The following is a 19,703-nucleotide window of genomic DNA, read 5'->3' as shown; positions in this document are numbered from 1 at the left end:
GCCCTCGTCCAAAGTAAAATAAGACAGTCCACCGATCGCTGGATGGCTGATATACACGATGCCTCTAGAGGCGGAGCAAGAAAAAATTCTGGAACCATATAAGCTGGCTAGGGAAGAAGAATCAAAGAAAGCAAGATCGGATTCAAGATAACGAGGGAAATTGTTTAAAGGGGGACAACGCAGTGAACTACATTACATCAGTTATAGCCGAGTCATTTAAGAACGACGATAGGGTAATCTCCGCAAATCAGGAAGCAACACAAGGCAGCAGAATACAAAGCACCTTAGAACTGACCAATCTAAACTGGAAAAAGGCAGAAAAAAATATTCCTAAAAATTTATCTACAGGAATAGATGGAATTCCGATCAAGCTGATTAATGAACTCGGTCCAAAAAGTAAGGAAACGTTGTTAAAAGCTTTGGAAACAGTCATAGCGAATAAGCAAATTCCGGACAGCTGGCGGCAAAGTAAAATGAATTTGATTTATAAAGGGAAAGGAGAAAGGATGCACATAAAATCCTACAGGCCGATTACCATAACATCTGTAATGTACAGGTTAGCCATGCAGGCGGTGATATTAAAGGTGCAAGCATGGGTTGAAAGTAACAAGATACTCGGAGAACTTCAGAACGGCTTTAGAAATGGTAAGCGCTTAGATGATTGCCTGTTCGTGCTTACCCAATGCATCGAAATATCTAGAGTGGAAAATAGACCTTTGTATTTGGCCTTCCTGGACATAAACGGGGCGTACGACAACGTAAGCAGGGAACTCCTGTGAAACATATTAAAAGAAGAAGGTAGCGGTTATGAGATAATAGAGTTCCTACAGGAAATATACCGAAATAACAAAGTAGAAATTACGTGGGAAGGAATAAGAAGTACGGAGGATGTCAAAGTATGCAAAGGACTAAGACAAGGCTGTCCTCTATCACCGGTGCTGTGCATGTTTTATATGATAAACCTGGAACGGAGGATACAAGACAGTAACCTAGGTTTTAACCTTTCATACAGGTTAGGTGGAGAGGCGGTGGAGCAGCGCCTCCCCGGTTTGATGTATGCAGACGATATTGTGCTGCTAGCTGAGAGTCTGGAAGAATTGCAAACTCTAGTTAAGTATTGCGGAGACGAAGGGGACGCTCTAGGCTTCAGTTTCAGCGCAGTTAAGTCGGGTCTGATGATTTTCAACGGCTCAACTGATCAGGGTCTTAAAATTCAAGGCCTTGAAATACCTAGAGTAGCAGAATATAAATATTTGGGGGTGTGGGTAAACGAAGGATTGGCATACATTGGTAAGCATGAGCAATCACTTAAGGCCAAAGGGCGAATGAATGCCGCGATAATGAAGCATAAGGCATTGTGGGGATACAATAGGTATGAGGCATTGAGGGGTATTTGGAAAGGAATTATGGTGCCCGGACTTACTTTCGGAAATGCGGTTTTGTGCCTAAAATCAGAGGTACAGTCGACATTAGAAACAAATCAGAGATCCGTTGGACGATTAGCACTAGGTGCCCACGGGAAAACTACAAATGAGGCGGTACAGGGAGATATGGGCTGGGCATCTTTCGAAGTACGGGAAGCTCAGAGTAAAATATTATATGAGGAACGCCTGAGGAAATTGGACAGTAACAGATGGGCAGCTAAAGTATTTAAATACCTGTACCTAAAAAGCGTTGACTCACAATGGAGGAAAAGAACTAGGAAACTAACTAGTAGGTATGCTAGTAACAAGGACGGAGAAATAAAGAGCATTAAGCAACAGGTGAAAAACACAGAGGGTAAAAATTGGATAAATTCGATGAAAAAAAAAAAAAAGCAGAGTGTGGAATTATACCGAAAGTGGAAAATGCAGATCAGGAAGGAAGATTTCTTTGATAACTCAAGAGGCAGTGCCCTACTTTTTGAAGCTAGATCAGGGTGCCTTAGAACACACAGGTACAAAAAGAAGTTTAACAATGGAGATGACGCATGTGCTGTATGTGGAAACTCCAGTGAAACAATTGACCATATTATACTCGAATGCAATGGTATCCATCCTGAAGTTGATGCAGGCGCAATCACTGTTCCTGAAGCTCTGGGGTTTAGAGATAACAGTGGCCGGGTGAATAAACCGGCGGTGGAAACTAGCAAAAAACGGCTGGAAGATTGGTGGCTTAAAAGCAGAGAAGTGACGTAATGTAGTAATGTAGGACCAAAATTTAATAAATAGAATGATGGTTTAGTTAACCATTCTAAATCAATAATTAAGATATATGGAGAAAAATGAGCATGATAGCTTCTGCTACCACCCCGTTTCAAAGGGGACGCTCCTATATTCCATCCTTCCATCCATCCATCCATCCAGCTCCATCAGGGGGTTCCGGTTAAGGTGTCCGCAGAGAATTCCTGTAAACCAATTTGAAACGCCATTGATTCCTGCTGTACTGCGTCTGCTTCTGTATGCTATGGGGTGCGGTGTTCGAAGAAACGCCAAACATCACCCAACTGCACCCCGAAATCTGTCGAAGGAGCTGCCGCCGCCGACGCGCGCGCGCTCCCCGCCCACCAACACGTGTTTCATACATCAAGTGCAACACTGTCAAAGCTAGAGATCTTGTTAGCGCTCCCCGCATCCGCCATGAAAAATAGTGTCATGCTCTTGACGATAGAAAATAATAGTTTGCTTTGCCTGCAAGCTTAATTCATCTCACATTTGCCATCAACTTCATAAAAGGCACCTTTTTTTTTAGGGAGAAAGGATCGGATTCGGTGAATTTGTATGTTTTGTTTGTCGTTTTCTTTCGTGTCGCATTTTCGTTGTCCCCCAACACTGCCAGCTGTGCCCTCCGCGTTGCGCAACGCAGCTATAACGCAGCGACCTCGACTGCCTCTTCGGAGCGGATTTTTTTTTTTTTTATAAGATCCGCACTGCGAAGATTTCCAGGCACGCGAAGCAAGCTATTGCAAACGTGTAAGCTCGGAGTAGAGCCAGTTTCCGTAGAAACCACTCGGCCACAAAACGAGCGCGTAGTGATACGCCTCCCTTTTTTTCGTTGCGGACTACTTGAATAGCTTTCGCTGCGTTGCACCTGGGAGGAGTGGGATGTGGTGAAAGGTGGCTAATCCTGGCCCTGATGGGGCTGGGACAGGTATGTCAACGCCGCTTGCGGCGGGGGCTAGCCTGCCACTGATTTTTATCTGTTGTAGGCCATCATTGCACCCGCCACTGCTTCGGTGGTGGACGACGGCTGTTGTTGCGGCGCGTGTCTTTCTCTTCCCTCTTCTTTTTTTTTCTTCTCTATTTTTTTTCCTATAAATAAATCTCTTCTGTCCGCACGAGGCAGCGGAGGTGGCTCAGCTACAGAGTCAGTAGCAGGCCCCTGCATTTTCTTTTCCTTCTTTACAGTCACAACAACAACAACGTTGCACCTGATGTATAAAACTATGCGCAGCTGCGCCCCCCCCCCCCTCCCCCCCCCCCCCACCGGCGCAGGTGGTTGCTAGGGGGAGAGGAGGAGTGCGTCGATGTGCGAGGGAAGGGGCTTTACACAGCTGGCACCGTTCCAAGGTTCGGACGGACGGACAGCGCGAGTATGAGCACGAACGGGCGGACGCCGCGGGAAATTTCAACCACCTGGGGCCCTTTATCGTGCTCTGACATTACATAGTACAAGGGCGTCTTGCTTTTCGCCTCATCTGGAAAGCGGCCACCGCGGCCAGGATTAGATCCCGCGTCATTGCTGCGTGGTATCAGGTGCTCTGGAAGCTTCCAAAGTTACAGGAGGACAAAATTGACATCTTTTTTTTTTTTTTTTTTATTCTGTCTTGGGGGTGGGGGTCCCATTGGCCGAGGCTGCAGTAACCAACGTTACTAGATGCAGTAACTGCGAGGTCAGTCAGCCATCGCAGGTGCTCCGAGCACGGGTCCTGCAGGGCGGCCTCCGAAGCTGCTATGCATGGGGTGATGGCGTGGTAAACAGAGGAGTAGCGTACGTCCATACCATGTGGTGGAAAGTTGCGCTCCCCGCAATGAGATCAGTCAGGGGTATAGTGGGAAGGGTACCAGAGGGTGAGGAGAGATGGTGAATGAAAGGTATTAGTTCGTAGGCGGTGGAAATTGCTGCCCCTTGGGCAGACATGGTGAGAGGGGGTGGTGTGTACAGCGAGACAGCCTGTAGTGTTCAAGCAGTTCAGTGTATGTAAGCGGGCACTCTCCAAAGCTACAAAGTTACCGAAGTGGTACAGATGGTGACGATGATTGCAGCCTTCCTTAGGGGTAATTAGTGCATATCAATTGGTGTGCTAATTAACGAACTGGCACAAGGCCGAAAACGAAAGCAGAACTGCACGGAATACATAGGCGTCGGTTAAAGCTAAACTAAGGACCGTCCGTGTTTTCCAACCACAGACCATAGAACGCTGCTAACAAATTACGGGAGAACGCAGAGGTGGTTACTAATTAAATGCCTGTGGCTACGTTCGGCCCGCTTCGCCTCGCAGCGGACTTCGGTTCTGCGATGGGCCTTGAGCTGCTTGAGCCTTGAGTTCTGCACGGCGGTTGGAAACAATGACATCTATCATGGCCGCCTCCATGGTTTACATGAAATCGTTTGTTTGCAATCTTGTTTCAGCTTTTGTTCCCTCCTTAATTAAAGAAAAAGCGGCGTGCTGATTTTGCCGAGCTGGCCGAGCGCTTAGAAGCAACGGTACCATTTATTGCGAGTGGAGAAAGAGCGCGACGCCGCGCTCGAACGAAACTATTTTGCGAAATGCGAACCCCGACGGGTGCTACAACGCCCCCCGTATGAGTCGCAAGTTTCATTCAACTGGCGCTTGGTTTCGACGTTTTCACTCTTTCAGCTAAAGTACTCGTTGCGTGCTTACGCTACTAAAGGGTACAAAAGATGGCTTCATTGTTTGATCAGTACGAAGAGGTAACGTCGCAGTCGGCTGGCTACCTGGGCTCGGCTGGGCGAAGCGCCTTCCCTGAGTTGGTGAGCATTCGCTACTTACGGGAACACAACGCTAGATAACGCAGGCTTCGGTTTACGGTTAAGTAACTCCCGCATGACACGCGTCTTGTCTAGTCTGACAAACAGTATCTTAGTCAAACGAGGCTGTGTTTGGTGCCCCGATTGTAATGCTGCGTATAGATTTCGCAGACGATAGGGTGTGTCAAATAGGACAGCTTGCGAGACGCACCACAGAAAACATTTTCAGCCTGCTATGCTTCCATCTGGCCGATCTTTTACCCATTCGTGGGGGGGTGACATAAGGTCTATTCGGGGCTTTCCTTTCTTTCAGACGACGGGCTACATCAATGCCTCTCTTGAAATGGAAGTGCCAATATTCAAGAAGACGAGAATAACATTCACGTGAGTTTTTGGGCAAGGAGCTTGCAGTATTATTTCTTTTAATGACCATAGGCACTCCGCCATCAGCATAAAAACATACAAGAAGGGATTAATTCGTATGTCTCCAAAAGCAAACGGGTGCTTTATGTGACATTATTACTTGAGTTTATTTTCATCAATCAGGTTAACAGTTTCGGTGTCTCCTCAGAGAGTTTCTCGAAATAAATATGCTATGACAGCGTCTAAGCAGAATAACAGGCCAAGAAGCACTGCGATGACTTCACCTGTCATATTTAGTGCTTTTGTAAATAGTTTGCCTTTTGTTTGTTTGTTGTTTGAGCAGTAATGAGTGTGCTCTGAGAGAGGTTTTCATTGTTTGTTGAACAGTCCTCAGCACCCAATCACTCACTTGGTCATCAGCAACCAGGTCTTAGTCCTTGCGATGTCCAACAAGTGCTTGCTTCGCATCACCATCACAAATCCAGACAATCCTCATGGCAAGTGGCACCCTTTCATCCCTCACTTGTGGCGTGATGTATTTTTTCATTAAATCTTTGTTGCAGACCGCTGGGGTCTGTCATTTATCCATAGTTCAGAGTGTAACTTGTTGCCAGTATTTGCACTGCCTGATTGTTCTGGATGTCAAAGTTGAAAAGTTGCCTTGTTGCCTTTTAGGATGAGCGAGGATGCCAGTGTCTTTCAGGAACATTAAAGACCAGCAAGGGTGCAAGTTTCTTGTGTAAAGTACTAGTAGCTTTGAAAGGACTAGTAACAGCTACTCTAGTGCTTCACTGGGAGATCAGAGTGCATATCAGGCAAGATGACACAAAGTGCCTTGTACTGTTGACTGCATGTTTACAGGAGGTATTCAGAGACCTGGGCCCGTATTCAGAGTTTGCGTTGTTATTGTAAGTGTCGCTATCTCCCTGACCTCAAGTCACCCGATTGGTGGAAATGCCGGAACATGATGTTGCCACCTCTTCCGGTTCCGTAGTGGCAGCACCTGGTTCCGGCGTTTCGACCAATCAGATGACTTGAGGTCATGTGAGATAGTGACACTTTGATAACGACACTAACTCGGAATCGGGCCCTGGATAGAGAGGAATTGGGTATAAAAGTTAATGGAGAACACCTTAATAATCTCAGATTTGCTAATGACATCCCCTTTCTAAGTAATTTAGGGTACAAATTACAAGGCATGATTGGTGATCTAGACATGGAAAGTAGAACAATGGCTTTAATATTTAATTTGGCAAAACCAAGGCGTTAGAGCCTTGAAAGGCAATATTAGTTTATGATAAAGTAAAGTGTTGAAAGGGTTAAGGGAATGCATTTACTTAGGGCAAGCAATGACTACAGATCCGACCCAAGAGAGTTCGATGAATAAGATTGAAATGGAGTGCATTTGGCAAGCACTCTCGGGTAATTAAGAACAGTTCCCCTCAGGGTGAAAGTATATAACAGCCATATCTCACTGCTGCTCTCCCATGGTGCAGAAACAAGGAGGCTAAGGAAAGGCATTTAACCTAAACGAAGGGCAACATAGCAAGCTATGAAAAGGAAAATGATAGGTGTGATGTTAAAAGATGGGAAGTGGGCAGAGTGGATCAGTGAACAAATGGGAGTTAATGATGTCCTAGTAGAGATTAAGAAGACATGACCATGGGCAGGGAATCTAATGCAAATGCAGGTTAACCAATGGTCAGTGGCAAAGGTGGAAATCCTGTGTGCCATAAACCATTGTGCTCATGCTTTCTGCTTTGAAACTTATGCTCATTTCTCATTAGAATGTGCTGCTGGAAAGTATAGGAAATTTTTTGCCTCTCTAAGTAGTCGAAATTACGTGCTTGCTGCCAGGTCAGCTTGATTTCTTCCTTTCCCCTTGTGTGCAAGGGAGGTGACTTTTTAATAATGTGTAATGCTGCACTTGATGCTTACGTCTGCTTGGTTAGCTACCATCTTATCTTCACTTTGGGTAAGCGGCATCAGGGAGGTTCTACTTTCCTCAGGCAACATATTGTATATATAAAGTATCCAATGCTCTTGGTAGTTTTATCTGAGGCATTGTGTTACCTTGTGCATAAATATGACTTTGTGGCTTCTATATATATTTGAAAAGCTTAAACCTGATGGATATATGTAACAGCTTTATGCTTTTGCCAGAACACTGTGTTTTTATACTCTCAGAAGCTGTTCAAGAGCTACAGTAGAAAAGTATGAAACAGAATATAGTACAGCATTGGTAACAGGGCCTAGAACTGCAATAATGCAGACATTTCATCACTTTTTGTGGGGTTTTCTTCATCCTTTGTCTTGTAACCAATTTCTGACATTTTCTATGCGATGGTCGAGGGCAGCTGAAATTCGAGCCGCAAGGAATAGGAAACTTTGAGAGAGAAAGTGCAGCATGTCTAGGGAAAGCGCCACTATCACTCTGGCTAAATGAGCTTCTTGACGAACCATTGTGTACTGGTATTAGTGGATACAGCTTCAATAGTATCGCAAGTGTGTGTGCATACTGCATTTTTTCTGAATTCTAACATATGTTGTTGTGATTGCTTTTTTTTATTTTGCCTAGCTTAGCAGCATTGTGTATTCTTTCAGAAAACTGCTTTGCACTGTTGCACTAATATAAAGTTTGATGTTCCCTTCTTTAGCCTCCTTTTTTCCTTGTGGCCCTTAGATGCTTTACATTTGTTTGTATTTGTTATTTTCATCTCAGAGGTCGATCTGATCAGGTCCCTCGGTGACAAGGGTCATGCAGCCAAGATCTACCAGATGTTCATTGACCCACTGGGCCGCCACCTTCTGGTGAGCGTGGTTCACTCTGATGGCGAGACCTTCTTTGACAACTGCTACCTCCACCAGACTGCCCCAAAAGCACAGTCGCTTGCAAAATTCAAGGTATGCGTATCTTTATTTTATCGTCTCATTGTAATGTTTGGTTTGGAGTGTTTAGTTTAATTCAGGTGTTCTTAGTGATGCAGTTGAATATTTGATATTAGGTATTGAGAAAGGAAGATTTTCTTTGTCTGACTAGGCTTTTACCACTCACGCTGCCCTACGAAAGCACGAAATAAGAAGACCATTGTACTACAGATAATTAGCTAGTGCAGTGACTAAGAAAGAGTGCAATACACAAAAAGTAAAGCACCAACTAAGGTGTCATGTAAGCAAGAATCCTGAAGCTGATGCCTGTAGTTTGCATTGATGAGGAAACCATTAATTTGTTTGTACAAGCCATCAAATAAATAATGCCTTGGAGTGTACCGCACTAAAACATTTACAAAGCTAACGAGTTATCCACACAGCTTAAAAAAACATGAAAATTGTCACATAGTTTGCAGTGAGTGAAAAGCTGAATTTGTTACTTCTTTGTTGACCAAGCAAATCACTGACATTGTCTTATTATTCCGAGTTACTGTCGGCTGTTAATAATTTTATGGTGAGTGATTTTGCTTTTGGAGTGTTCAGACAAGTACTTAACATCTTAGTCATTTGAAAGCAGGAAGTTTATGTTGTTATGCAAGATTTTTTTCACTTAGACGAGCGAGTTGGTGGGCTAGTTTGGTCTGCATGGTGATGGAACAGCGCAAGGGATGGGACAAAAGAAAACAAAGAAGGACACTCATGGGGGCTTACTATGAACTGAATTTTTATTTTTTGCGCTATATAATCCTTTCGCTGTATATTCCCTATTATCGAAATAAGAATTCAGTTCCCAGTCAGTGTTCATGTGTGTCCTTCATTTCCTTGGGTCCCGTCCCTTGCATTGTTCCATCACCATTTTAAGTATTGTGTGTCCTTCTTCATTTCCTTGGGTCCCGTCCCTTGCGTTGTTCCATCAAAATTTTATGTAATGGCTGACAAATGGAAAGCATTCACTCTGTGTAGCATGAACTATTCGGCAAGTTAAAGAGACACTGGTGAGAAATTGAAGTTGATTGCCACATTCAGAGTTGCTTTGTAACTGCTCTGGAAAATAAATGAATTGAATTGAATTTTGAGAACAAAAGGATTATTTTCACACTGAAAGCAGTGTTTCGCAAAGCAGACTGTGACAATGCAATACAATGTTTTTCATCGCTCTCTGAGGCCGGCCTACACTACATTTTACTTTCCCTCAATGATCTCGGAGTCTGTCATTGTCTTGATATTAGAAGTCTGAAACAAGCAGTTGGAAAATCAATATTTAAATCTGAAGTCCAATTTGCTCAGTAACAATGCATATTTTGGGAACATCGCAAAACGCAGAACATCAGGAACAGTGCAAGAAAAATTTTTTTTACTAAGAAAAGCAACTTGGTATAATTGTTCTCAAAGCCTCTTGTAAAGTTTTTGGAGAGGGCATACATACGCTGCCTCAAGGAGAAGCCACTGTGCTTCATTCTAAACTGTTTTACTATCTAACGTGCGGGGTAAGGGATGCTCTGTAGTTAAATTCTTTTATTGTCATGTACAAGCCACAGCATGCCACGCAAGCCTGTTGTGCTTCAAACAGATGGTGGTGGATGAGCATGACATATTTTCCAGCACATCAGTTTAAAACACTACATTTCTTGTAAAAGTGTTCCATTACGGTCATCAGTGGAGATGTTGCTTTGCATTCTTCTTTTGAATAGTATCTAGGTTGACAGACATGGCCCAAGTGTTTCTTCTTTCTTTTCATTGCTGTGGAGCATATATTTTGCCATGTAGCCTAAGTTCAGGGCCTTTGGCTTTATTTTTGCTTTTGCGCAGGGCCACGTCATTAGTGCAGTTGGCTGGAACTATGACAACCCTCCAGAAAGTAATTCGACTAGCTTCATACTTGTCGGCACAACCAAAGGTATGTGGACGAATGAGACATCTGTGTTGCTCTTCAGGTTTACATTTGGCTTTTCTGTTTCTGATTATTGCAGCTACTAGTCTGCCTATTTGCTTACTTATTAATTTGGGCTGCAGTGCCCATTTGCAAGTTTGCAAATGTACATGATTATGAAAAAAAAATATATATATATGTTGCATTTGTTGCTAAAGCTTGCAAAAACAAGTGCAACTAACTTTTGATGATTAGGACTTGAAGGGACGGAATTAGTGTGTGGATTGAGGATAAATTTGGAGTTTCAGTCATGTGAGTTCAAAATAACACAGGTCAGCTATGATAGCCGTACTATGTACTTTTATTAACAGCAAAAGGTTATAGAATGCGAGTTCGTGGAACAAAATTTATTCTGGCACAGTCGAAAACCCGTTTGCTTCAAATATGGCATGGTATGAGAAGACATGCATGCTCTGTTTGCTGACAACAAACAGTCTCCCATAACCTTTTGGTGCCAGTACCGGTAGAGTGTCACGCGCACGAATGTCTTGATATCCATCCTTTCCCACCTAACATGTATGCAAAACGGACAGTACATATTACACATCTTCTTCAAAGAAACCCAGATTCAATTAATGACTGGTTGTAGATTTAAACAATCTGCTACAAGCATTTACAAAACAACTAGCCCCAAGATAAAATGGGCAAAGGAAAGGTCAGATTTGAGGAATGTATGGTTTGAAGTGCTTGGATAACCTCAAGAAGCAATCCAAGGAACTGAAATTGTCCGTGGAATCCGGTTCAATGACCACTCATTTGTAGTTATAGCACTGTTTTGCCTTTTTTTTTTTTTTTTCTTTTCTTTAAACTGTTCTTGGAAACAAGGGGCTTTGATGGCTGTTATTCTCAGCTACAAGTTGTCAAAGCACAATTCTCTAACATACTTTGCAGGTATGGTTTTTGAGACAGAGCTGGCCGCAGCTGATGACAGGTTCTTCATGCAAGGCTCGCCTGAGCGCTACTGCAAGTTGGTAAGTAGGCATTGCATTGCGGAGAGCTTGAGACTGGTGCATGCTGATGGAATAGACCAGTAGGATTGCTTCTTTATTATAGAAACAGGTAAATCGGCAAGTACAGCCGCAGGTCATTAAGTTCAAATTTACAGAATTGCGTATTTAGTTACTAGGGCACTGTAATGTTACTGTAAAGCATTCTGTGTTTGTTTTGGCTACTGCTGAGACATAATTCACCATAAATAGCTGTAGCTTATGTTTCTGACCTTCGTGGCAAGCCGTGGAGAACCATAATACTAAGACGTGCGAAACGGACGTAGGAAACTAATTTTAATATGGTTTTATCTGCATCTCGTATAATTATCAGCGTGGCACTAGACATGCTATATTTTTGTTTGCTTCTTTATCAAGCATCACAGGTTCGAAGGGCTAGATTGAGATGAATTGCTTACATAATGGCCTCTCACAAAAATGAGTCAAGCGAAGTATATAATTTAATCCTGAAAGCAGTATAAGGACAAAGTGTGGACATGTGAGAATTCAATGGAAACTTGTTTTGCCATCTGGTTGCGTGGTCTTTACTAAATATTTCAAATTTTATGATTCTCCTCCCTCTGGGCTTGCGACTAAAATGGCTTGTGAATAAACAAGCACATAAGTGATGCACTGTACCAGCGGTTGCTAAGCGGTCTGTGACTAAATAAATAAGTGACTAAATAAAGCAAAATCGTTCAGATGTTCTTCCTTGTGCTAGTCAGAGGTGCAGATGTGCCCTCGTGGGCACATTTGCACAGTGAAACTTTTTTTAAAGCCTAGATTTCGGCAACAGTTGAGGTGGTTAGAAATGCGGATGCCAATCGAAGAGTTTAGTAACTCTAGGTTGAGGTGTTGGTAGCAGGGGTTGTGGGTAATTGCTTATCACACACAGTTACACTCGCTCGCTTATCATCATTCATTGTAAAAGAGGCTTTGGTATAACAGGCATGTTGACAGTGGGATAGAAAGGGAAGGAGGACGGATGGATGGAAATGTGGGGTCTGGGCACGTGGTTATGTGGCTTTGATGGTGTTGGAGGGTCGGGATGCAGCAAGCAGTCATAGGATGTAGGGGTGCGGCATTCATGCACACTTCAGAAGGGGACACTTGTAAAGTGACACGGATATACTGATATGCAAGGTTTTTTTCTTCTTTTTAAACCTACGGGATGACACTGAGCGAGACAACATGACAGTGCTGTTTCAAAGCAAGGGACAGAATACATGCTTGCTATGGACAGAAGTGCTATCTTGTCATGTGGTAATTTCTGTCATATTGCTTAAGAAAGGTGCTTTAAGTTTTGCAGAGAAATAAAAAACACTGCTCTTACAGTGAGCCCTGGCTTTGTTGATATTGTTACGGGGCAGCAAGCTGATGAACACAAGAGAAAGAAAACCGAGAGAAGATGACCGATGAAGTCAAGATGATTTTTTATGAATCATGGAGAACTTAGCTTGAGGGCTCCTGCCCAGGCTACTGCCAGCTTCTTCCTCGTCCGTAAAAATATAATGCACCTTTATTAGTTGTCATGCCACTACATCTTTGCTTTTTCTCAATATAATTGTTTCACACAATCATGTTGTGCACCTGCGCCCCTGTTACATTTTTTTGCAATGTAATCAAAGTTTGAATGGGGTGCCATTCTTTTTAAGATTTGCCATGTGTTCACAGAGTCTGTTGTGAACCTTTCCGCATTCCATTCCTTCTGCACACTCTGCGTGCAACTTCTCATGGTTCTTTTGACACCACCGTCTTTCTTCCTCTTCATATGTCTCAATCTGTGCCATATACTGTATAGTGATGAAAGAGACCCTTCAGTGTCAGCATGAACTGGAAGCCACCATTTCAGCTATTGTGTATCACAAGCATGACGTAACACAAGAGAAAATGGAGTTAAGGGATGGAAAAAGAAAAGCCACATGAATTAAGAAGAGATCCAAACTAGCAATGTTCTGGCAGAAATAAAAACTGCGGTAGCAAATTGAGCCGGATTATGTAACGTGCAGCGCGAGTAGCGAGAAGTTTACCAGGCAGAGAACGGTGAAGCAGTGACCCAAATAGGTGACATGCAGTTTGCAGGCAGCAGAGAATTTGGTGGAATGGCGACATAAGGAAATTTGTTTGGATGGAGTGTGTGTGGCTGGCATATAAGAGTCACAGTGGAAGGTCACTGGGGGATGTCTCTTGCCAGCTGGGGATTTGGTAGTTTAGCTGCTGGTGTTGGTGGTGCTGATCAGGAAAAGTGAGTGTGCCCACATTATGGAATGTATTGCAAAGGGTTTCTACTGGTGTATAACCATATAATCAATGATAATTTCATTGAAACGCTTGAAAAAAAAGTGTTTTGTGCCAAACTTCGTTTTGATGCTACTGCTGTCCAATGTCATTTTACTGTGGTAAGCTGTTGAAGTGTCAGTAACTTCCTTTTTTGGTTTTTATGCTTTTTTATTTCTTTTAGTAATAAATGTTGTCTGTACTCATGTCAAATATTTCCACCTCTGCCTCGTGACATTAATATCTGCATGTTTGAGTAGCTGGTTATTAAATGACTGTGGGAAAATGGTAGTGTTTTAATCGACTTTTCAGGTCCATCAGCTGGGTCCAGACCCGACTATAGGGCCCATCATGGGGCTTGAGGTGCGGCGCTTCATACCGTGTAGCTCTGACCCTCGATGCTACATCATCCTCACAACTCCCAGGTGATGCTACATCATCTCTCTTTCTGACTGCCAGATTTAAGATGTTCGCAGAGACAATGTGGCTGCAGCTAATAGAGGACACAATTGATTAGATATTAGCAACAATGACATCTAAGAAAACTGCCGTCAGTGGCTCATGCCTGTAAAGAACCGGATGCATAACTGTTGGAACACTTAGTCTTTGTGAGCGATTCCTTTTCATGCTTGAGGGCCTTCTTTTTCTAAGAAAGTTCCTTTTCAATGCAACAGTGTTAAAGGCCCTATTTAACGTGATAGTGATAATGGCACCGGTCACCAGGAAATCTGGTGTTGGCTTTGTGAGCAAGGAAATGCAAGCATGGCGCTGGCAGCTGACATGACCATGCGCTGACTGACGTTACGTCTGGCAGGAGCTGCCAACTCTGGCCTCTCCTCTCGTATGGGAGGGTGATATCACAATCAGCTGTCTAGGACCCTTGCATTCACATTAGCCCTCGGCCACTCACATAGATTCATATGACTTGGTGTAACAGGGCTTTATATGTGGGCTGGGAGCCTACAGAATAGCTAAGCGGGCGAGTTGGTGATACATAGTTATAATAAAACAGCTCGAAACACGCAGACGAAAGAAGAGAAAAACACACCACAAGTGCTTTCTTTACACGCAGATGAAAGAAGAGTTAAACACATCACAAGTGCCTATGCTATCGCATCCTACATTTAAAGGCAGAGCTTAAGTGTCGCCCATAATTTTGTGCAGAAAATCCGGTGTTGTCAGCTTTCTTTGTGATGGTGTTGTGAACGAAAGGGGACGGCATGGCTCCAGCAGGTAGTATTTAATAGGTGACATGGCCAAGTATTGGTTTGTTGACAGGTTGTGTGACCTCAGTGGACCTTATGGCATGGCAGGAGCTGCCAATTTGGGCTTTTCCTTTGAGGTGGGCTGGTGACTTCGAAATACAACCTGCTAGGACTATAGGGTGAGGAATAAGCCACGCCATTACTAATGACTAAGACAATGACTAAAAATGACTAAAGCAAACATAAATAAGCTTCTCGTATTGCGAAAGAAAATTGTTTAAATAATAGCTAATGTTGGTTATACGACCACCTCCATATATGCATTCCAAGCACATAGCATTAGCCGCGTTGATCATTTATATGATTATAGGTTACTACAAACCAAGTATTTTTCGAAGGCATCCATTGCCAAATTTTGTTCTTCCCTAGAATTTTTGAATATGTGTCGTGCTAACATACAGACAAGACATACTAATACATGGAATGTACCATGTTTTCGTACTTATTATAAATTACATATGTTATCTTATAACCTGCACCATGTTCTAAACACTTATCAAAATACAACAGGATACACAAAAGCTGAGCTGCGCAAATATGTTATTGAAATGTGATTTTATGCCTCCATTTGCAGATTGTTAAATGTTTGCTTAGTTATTAACATTTTCTCTGTGACTGATTTGAAAATTTCCTACACCACTCGTGTGCTGCTGCTTGCATGGGTTCCTGGACACTGTCAGGCTGCCTAGGCAGCTTTTAGCTGGGAAATCCTCCAGCTGAATCTGGAAATAAAATAAACTACTCTTAGGCCACTCAGACATGTCTGTACGGCTTGGTTAAAGTGAGGCTTTATAGGTATCTATCTATGTTGGGTGGTGCTTCACATAACTGGCTAGCTTATGTGCTACCCATACATACTCATAGCATGCTCTGTGCTAATGGATATAAGCGAGATAATAGAGGCACAAATTAAGCATCTAGTGGTTAGGCGAGTAGCAAAGCTGATATACCACGCAGACAAAGGTCCAAAATTGGAGCCTCAAACAGGTGTCATTAACATTATTGCTTCATGTTTTTAGATGTGGCGCTCAAGTGTCCCTCTAATGCTTTTAATTCGGCAACTGGCCACATCGGCTGCTGATATATTGTAGATTGTCATCGTGGGCACATGAGCTGGAAGATTTGGCTCAATATCTTGGAGACCTTGCTCCCAAGTTTACCTAGTTCTCCCGTATAGTTGAACAGTACAAGCACTGACTCAACTGCCAAATTTTGCTTGTTGTTTTAAGCAGTCTGAGAAAAATATTAGTTAAATGGATTTGTGCACAAATCCTCAGCATACTGTGGATTGTTTGTGCAGGTGTTAAACAGTGCATACAAGCTGAAAAGGGAGTTGGCAGACAAGTAAATATGAGAGACCTATAGTAGAATGTACAAATAGCATATGGTAATTAACTTGCTACTTATCTATAGAATGGTAAGCAGAATATTTAGCACAATTAGAGTGCTTTATGTAGTTTACTTAACCTCTGAGGTCATCTTGTCCGTGTGCTCATCTGTCTTTCTGCCCAGTTCGATAAACGATTCAGATAGTGCACATTCAAATATTTTGCACAGGGACCTGCCATGGTGACTTAGATGCAGAGCGGGATGAGGCAGGCCTGACATTCCTAAGTAGCACGGGCTTTTTTCCTAAGTATTGTAGCAGCAGTAGCAGCTTCTTTGTTTTGTACGAACTTCACACAGGGTGGTTCATGTTGAGCGCCTAGGAAGGGATCCATTTTCTGTTTGTTCATGAATCGGTAGCGCCATGCAAACTGCGTTAAATGTACTCTGTGCTTGCCTACTGGTGCTGAGAGACATCCTTCTTAAGAAGCAGTTGATATTTGACCCTTTGTGTTGTAAAGTGTTAAATAGTTGTCGTCGATGTGCTTATTATAATTGGGTAAAGAGTAACACAACTTGAAGTCATTAGTACTAGAAAATTTTGCACGCCTACTTCACTTATATCACTGTTACACTTCTAAAGAGGGGAGAAATAGCATAACTGACTCTGTCATTATGCAACTAGATTGTGAAAGTACCTGGGTGGAGTAACATAAAAGCCAACAAATTTTTGCTTTGTTGGTATTTGGATTGATCTCACGTGTCTAGGTTTATAGGAAACACCGGGTACTGCGGAATAACTAGGTAATGTTTCTAGATTGCCATCTCCATAGTACCTGATGTGCCCCTTGACATTGCTTCTCATATTGAAGTTGTTTCTTATTGCTTTTCTTTTTTTGTTTTTGACAATCGCAGGCGGATCTATCAGTTTATTGGTGTCCTAGGGCCGTCTGGGGAACAGCCGGTGCTGCTGAAAGTTTTTGCCACCAACCCTTTCGGTGACTGATATTGTTAATTGTTTGGGCCTTTTGACTTGTAGCCTGTGCATTTCGCATGATAGGTTGCCAGAATCCCACCCTCTTTATAATAGCACCATGCTTGTTCTGTCATTTGTTGGTGTCTCTTTCTATATCTCATCACTTGGTCAATTGCTCGGTTACGATTGTATTCGTTCATTGCATTTAATTCAGTCGACCAGACAGTACTCAGTGTCCAAGCAATAGCAGTTGCTAAGATGGGGACTAAAAGAAGGGAAGTGTGGAAGACGTGCCGACTTCGAACCGAATTCAGTCTGGAAAGTGCGGCCATTACATGTACAATGCGTGAACCACACTGCGGAAGGAAACATGGGAATAGCTACAGAGGGGGCAACAAGTCTCAAGCTAACCTGCCTACTCTCCTTCTGCTTAATATTTTGAGACTTTGTTTCTTTCATAAATTTAATCATTTGCAGCTATCACACTCTGCCATCTTTTTCTCCCTCTGGCGTTAGCAATATGCCAGCGACAGCAAAAGTATTTATTCGTTGTATGCTCGTTTTTCATCTATACATATTGCAAAAGACTGGAATGATCTTCCCACTGCATATACCATCATTTTGGGAGAATCTTAAATCTATTGTACTGACATTTAATGCTATTTGTAATTTAATGCATCCCATACTTGGGGTTTTGATGTGTATTAAAAAAAAAAAAAAGCAAGCAGTTGAAAGAGTAGCACCACACTTTTGCAAAATAATTTTTTTTTTTCTCTAGAATGGTACACAAGTTATACATGAGCCAAGAGGTGGAATTCATATATGACAGCTGAATAATTTACAGTTGAAATTCTTTTTTTGCTTGTGCTCTGTTTTGGCTTCAACAGTGGAGCGACAGCTTGGTAAGAGCTGGTGTGTACTAAAACGAAGAAAGGATTAACCATATTATTGGTTTTATATGCTGCACATGGCCTCGCGTTGTCTTGTTTCCGAACTTGAATGATGGCTGTGACTTAACAGACGGTAGGGCACATATGTCATATCTCTTATTGTCTCTTACGCCACTGTCATCATTTGAGTGTTAGTACCAAGACAGCATGAGAAAAATAAATTTGATTATGAATTATTTATTGCTTATTGGGGCAATCAGCATTGTTGTCCATGTTCATAGCGTGCTGTGCAAGGTTCTCAAGAAAGAGTGCAGGACTAAAGTTTGGTGCCTGTACTTTTAATAAAGGGTTATCAGGCACTGTTACGACAGCCACAACTTTTTAATTGAACTGTTTAAGGGGCTCTGAAACAATACGCTCATATTCTAATGCAATGAATTCATAGACGCCGTCTTGGAGAGTATTCGAACTGAATTTAAAAGCTCTGCATGGGCCCTAGAGTATACAAATAATTTTTAAAAACATCCGCTTGCAATCGATTAGGACAACACCTCACCACATAGGTGCGTGCCAAGTTTAGGGGATAGAGACCTTCGATCGCCGATGTGTTAGGTATTTGTTAGGTTTGGTTTGTGTGCATTTTCGATTCTTAATAAATATTGTTTTGCGATCCCTCTACGTCAGCTGTTATCTCTCTTAGTTAACGGAGTCATTTATTTCTTGCTTCAGCCCTGCCACAGTAGATCAGTGGTTAGGGCCTTCCATTGCTGAAGCCAGCAATGTGGGTTCAATCCCAACCGTGGCGGCTGCTTTTTGATGGAGGCAAAAGGTACCGTCTACTGTGTGATGTCAGTGCACATTGAAGAACCTCAGGCGGTTGAAATTATCCAGAGCCCTTCAGAGTGATAAGAGCTCATGGCAGAGCTGACTTGTCATTTTCTCAACCCTGCTGTTGTCTAGTAACAATGCAGCAAGGAAGGTGCATTCACGATTTTCACTCTGCTCTATGGGCGTTTCGTATGGGCCGTACGAAAGGCCTTAATGAGCCTTTTTTTTTATGGTTCTTTTCAGCGCGCAAATGAAACTGTTTCATAAGCTTTGAGCTTAGTTTTGAACTGCTGCAAGTGCACTTTGTGGTTTGTCCCGGCTCATCTGCCAAATGTGATTTCCATGCAGAACGATTAGTGGAAATACCGAGCGAACTCAAGTACAGCCGCCTGCAGCTTTACAGCCGAAGTCTGACTGAACCGGCCAAGAAGTTCGGCCTCATGTTGGGTGAGAGAGCACTCTGGTGTTACAAAAAATAATATGAAAACCATTTGTCATTTTTACTTTAAATCAGTAACCGCATGAGGCGGCAATCAACCACATGTGGCAATGCCAACACCTGTCATTGCTCCTGGTGCACACCGCATGAAGTGACGAGAAAACTTCACTCCCAAAAAAAAGCCAGAACGATAGTTAAGTACCCTAAAGCCTTCTGCGATTGGCTGCCTCGCAAACTGCTTCTGAGTGAGACGCGCAATTTTCTAAAAACCCAGAACCTGAGCAACAGTGACGAGCAGCAATGCTTTGGCAACCCTTGGACTAGTCAATCACGCAACGCTGTCACATTTATCACCTCGTGCGGTTAGCGCTTCAAATATCTGTCATCTAATGGCACTCGTTTGCTTATTCCAGCATCTTTCTCATTGCATGGAAAGCTTTTGTGTTGTTGTTTCGTAGCTCTCGTAACGAAATTTAGTTTGTGCAAGTTAATTTGATGATGTAATGGTGCCAGCATTGCTG

The 19,703-nt window shown here is 42.8% G+C and overlaps 1 protein-coding gene across 1 annotated transcript in view; it reads left to right on the top strand.

Annotated features, from left to right (window-relative positions):
- The first annotated feature begins 4,538 nt into the window (after positions 1 to 4,538).
- Positions 4,539 to 19,703, top strand: part of dor (vacuolar protein sorting-associated protein 18 dor) — a 40,953-nt gene continuing 25,788 nt past the window's right edge. Inside the window, exons 1-9 of the mRNA XM_084604827.1 lie at positions 4,539 to 4,974; positions 5,285 to 5,355; positions 5,722 to 5,831; positions 8,057 to 8,238; positions 10,075 to 10,162; positions 11,087 to 11,166; positions 13,771 to 13,883; positions 16,965 to 17,047; positions 19,092 to 19,190. Coding sequence (XP_084460953.1) covers positions 4,885 to 4,974; positions 5,285 to 5,355; positions 5,722 to 5,831; positions 8,057 to 8,238; positions 10,075 to 10,162; positions 11,087 to 11,166; positions 13,771 to 13,883; positions 16,965 to 17,047; positions 19,092 to 19,190 — 916 coding nt within the window. The 5' untranslated portion in view covers positions 4,539 to 4,884. The remainder of the gene's footprint in view (positions 4,975 to 5,284; positions 5,356 to 5,721; positions 5,832 to 8,056; positions 8,239 to 10,074; positions 10,163 to 11,086; positions 11,167 to 13,770; positions 13,884 to 16,964; positions 17,048 to 19,091; positions 19,191 to 19,703) is intronic.

The sequence above is a fragment of the Amblyomma maculatum genome, chromosome 5 (assembly GCF_055883805.1).
Source record: "Amblyomma maculatum isolate TAMU_Amacu chromosome 5, ASM5588380v1, whole genome shotgun sequence".
NCBI classification, from domain to species: Eukaryota; Metazoa; Arthropoda; class Arachnida; order Ixodida; family Ixodidae; genus Amblyomma; species Amblyomma maculatum.
Note: the sequence above shows the minus strand (reverse complement) of the source record. Positions and strands in the feature narration are given on the sequence as shown.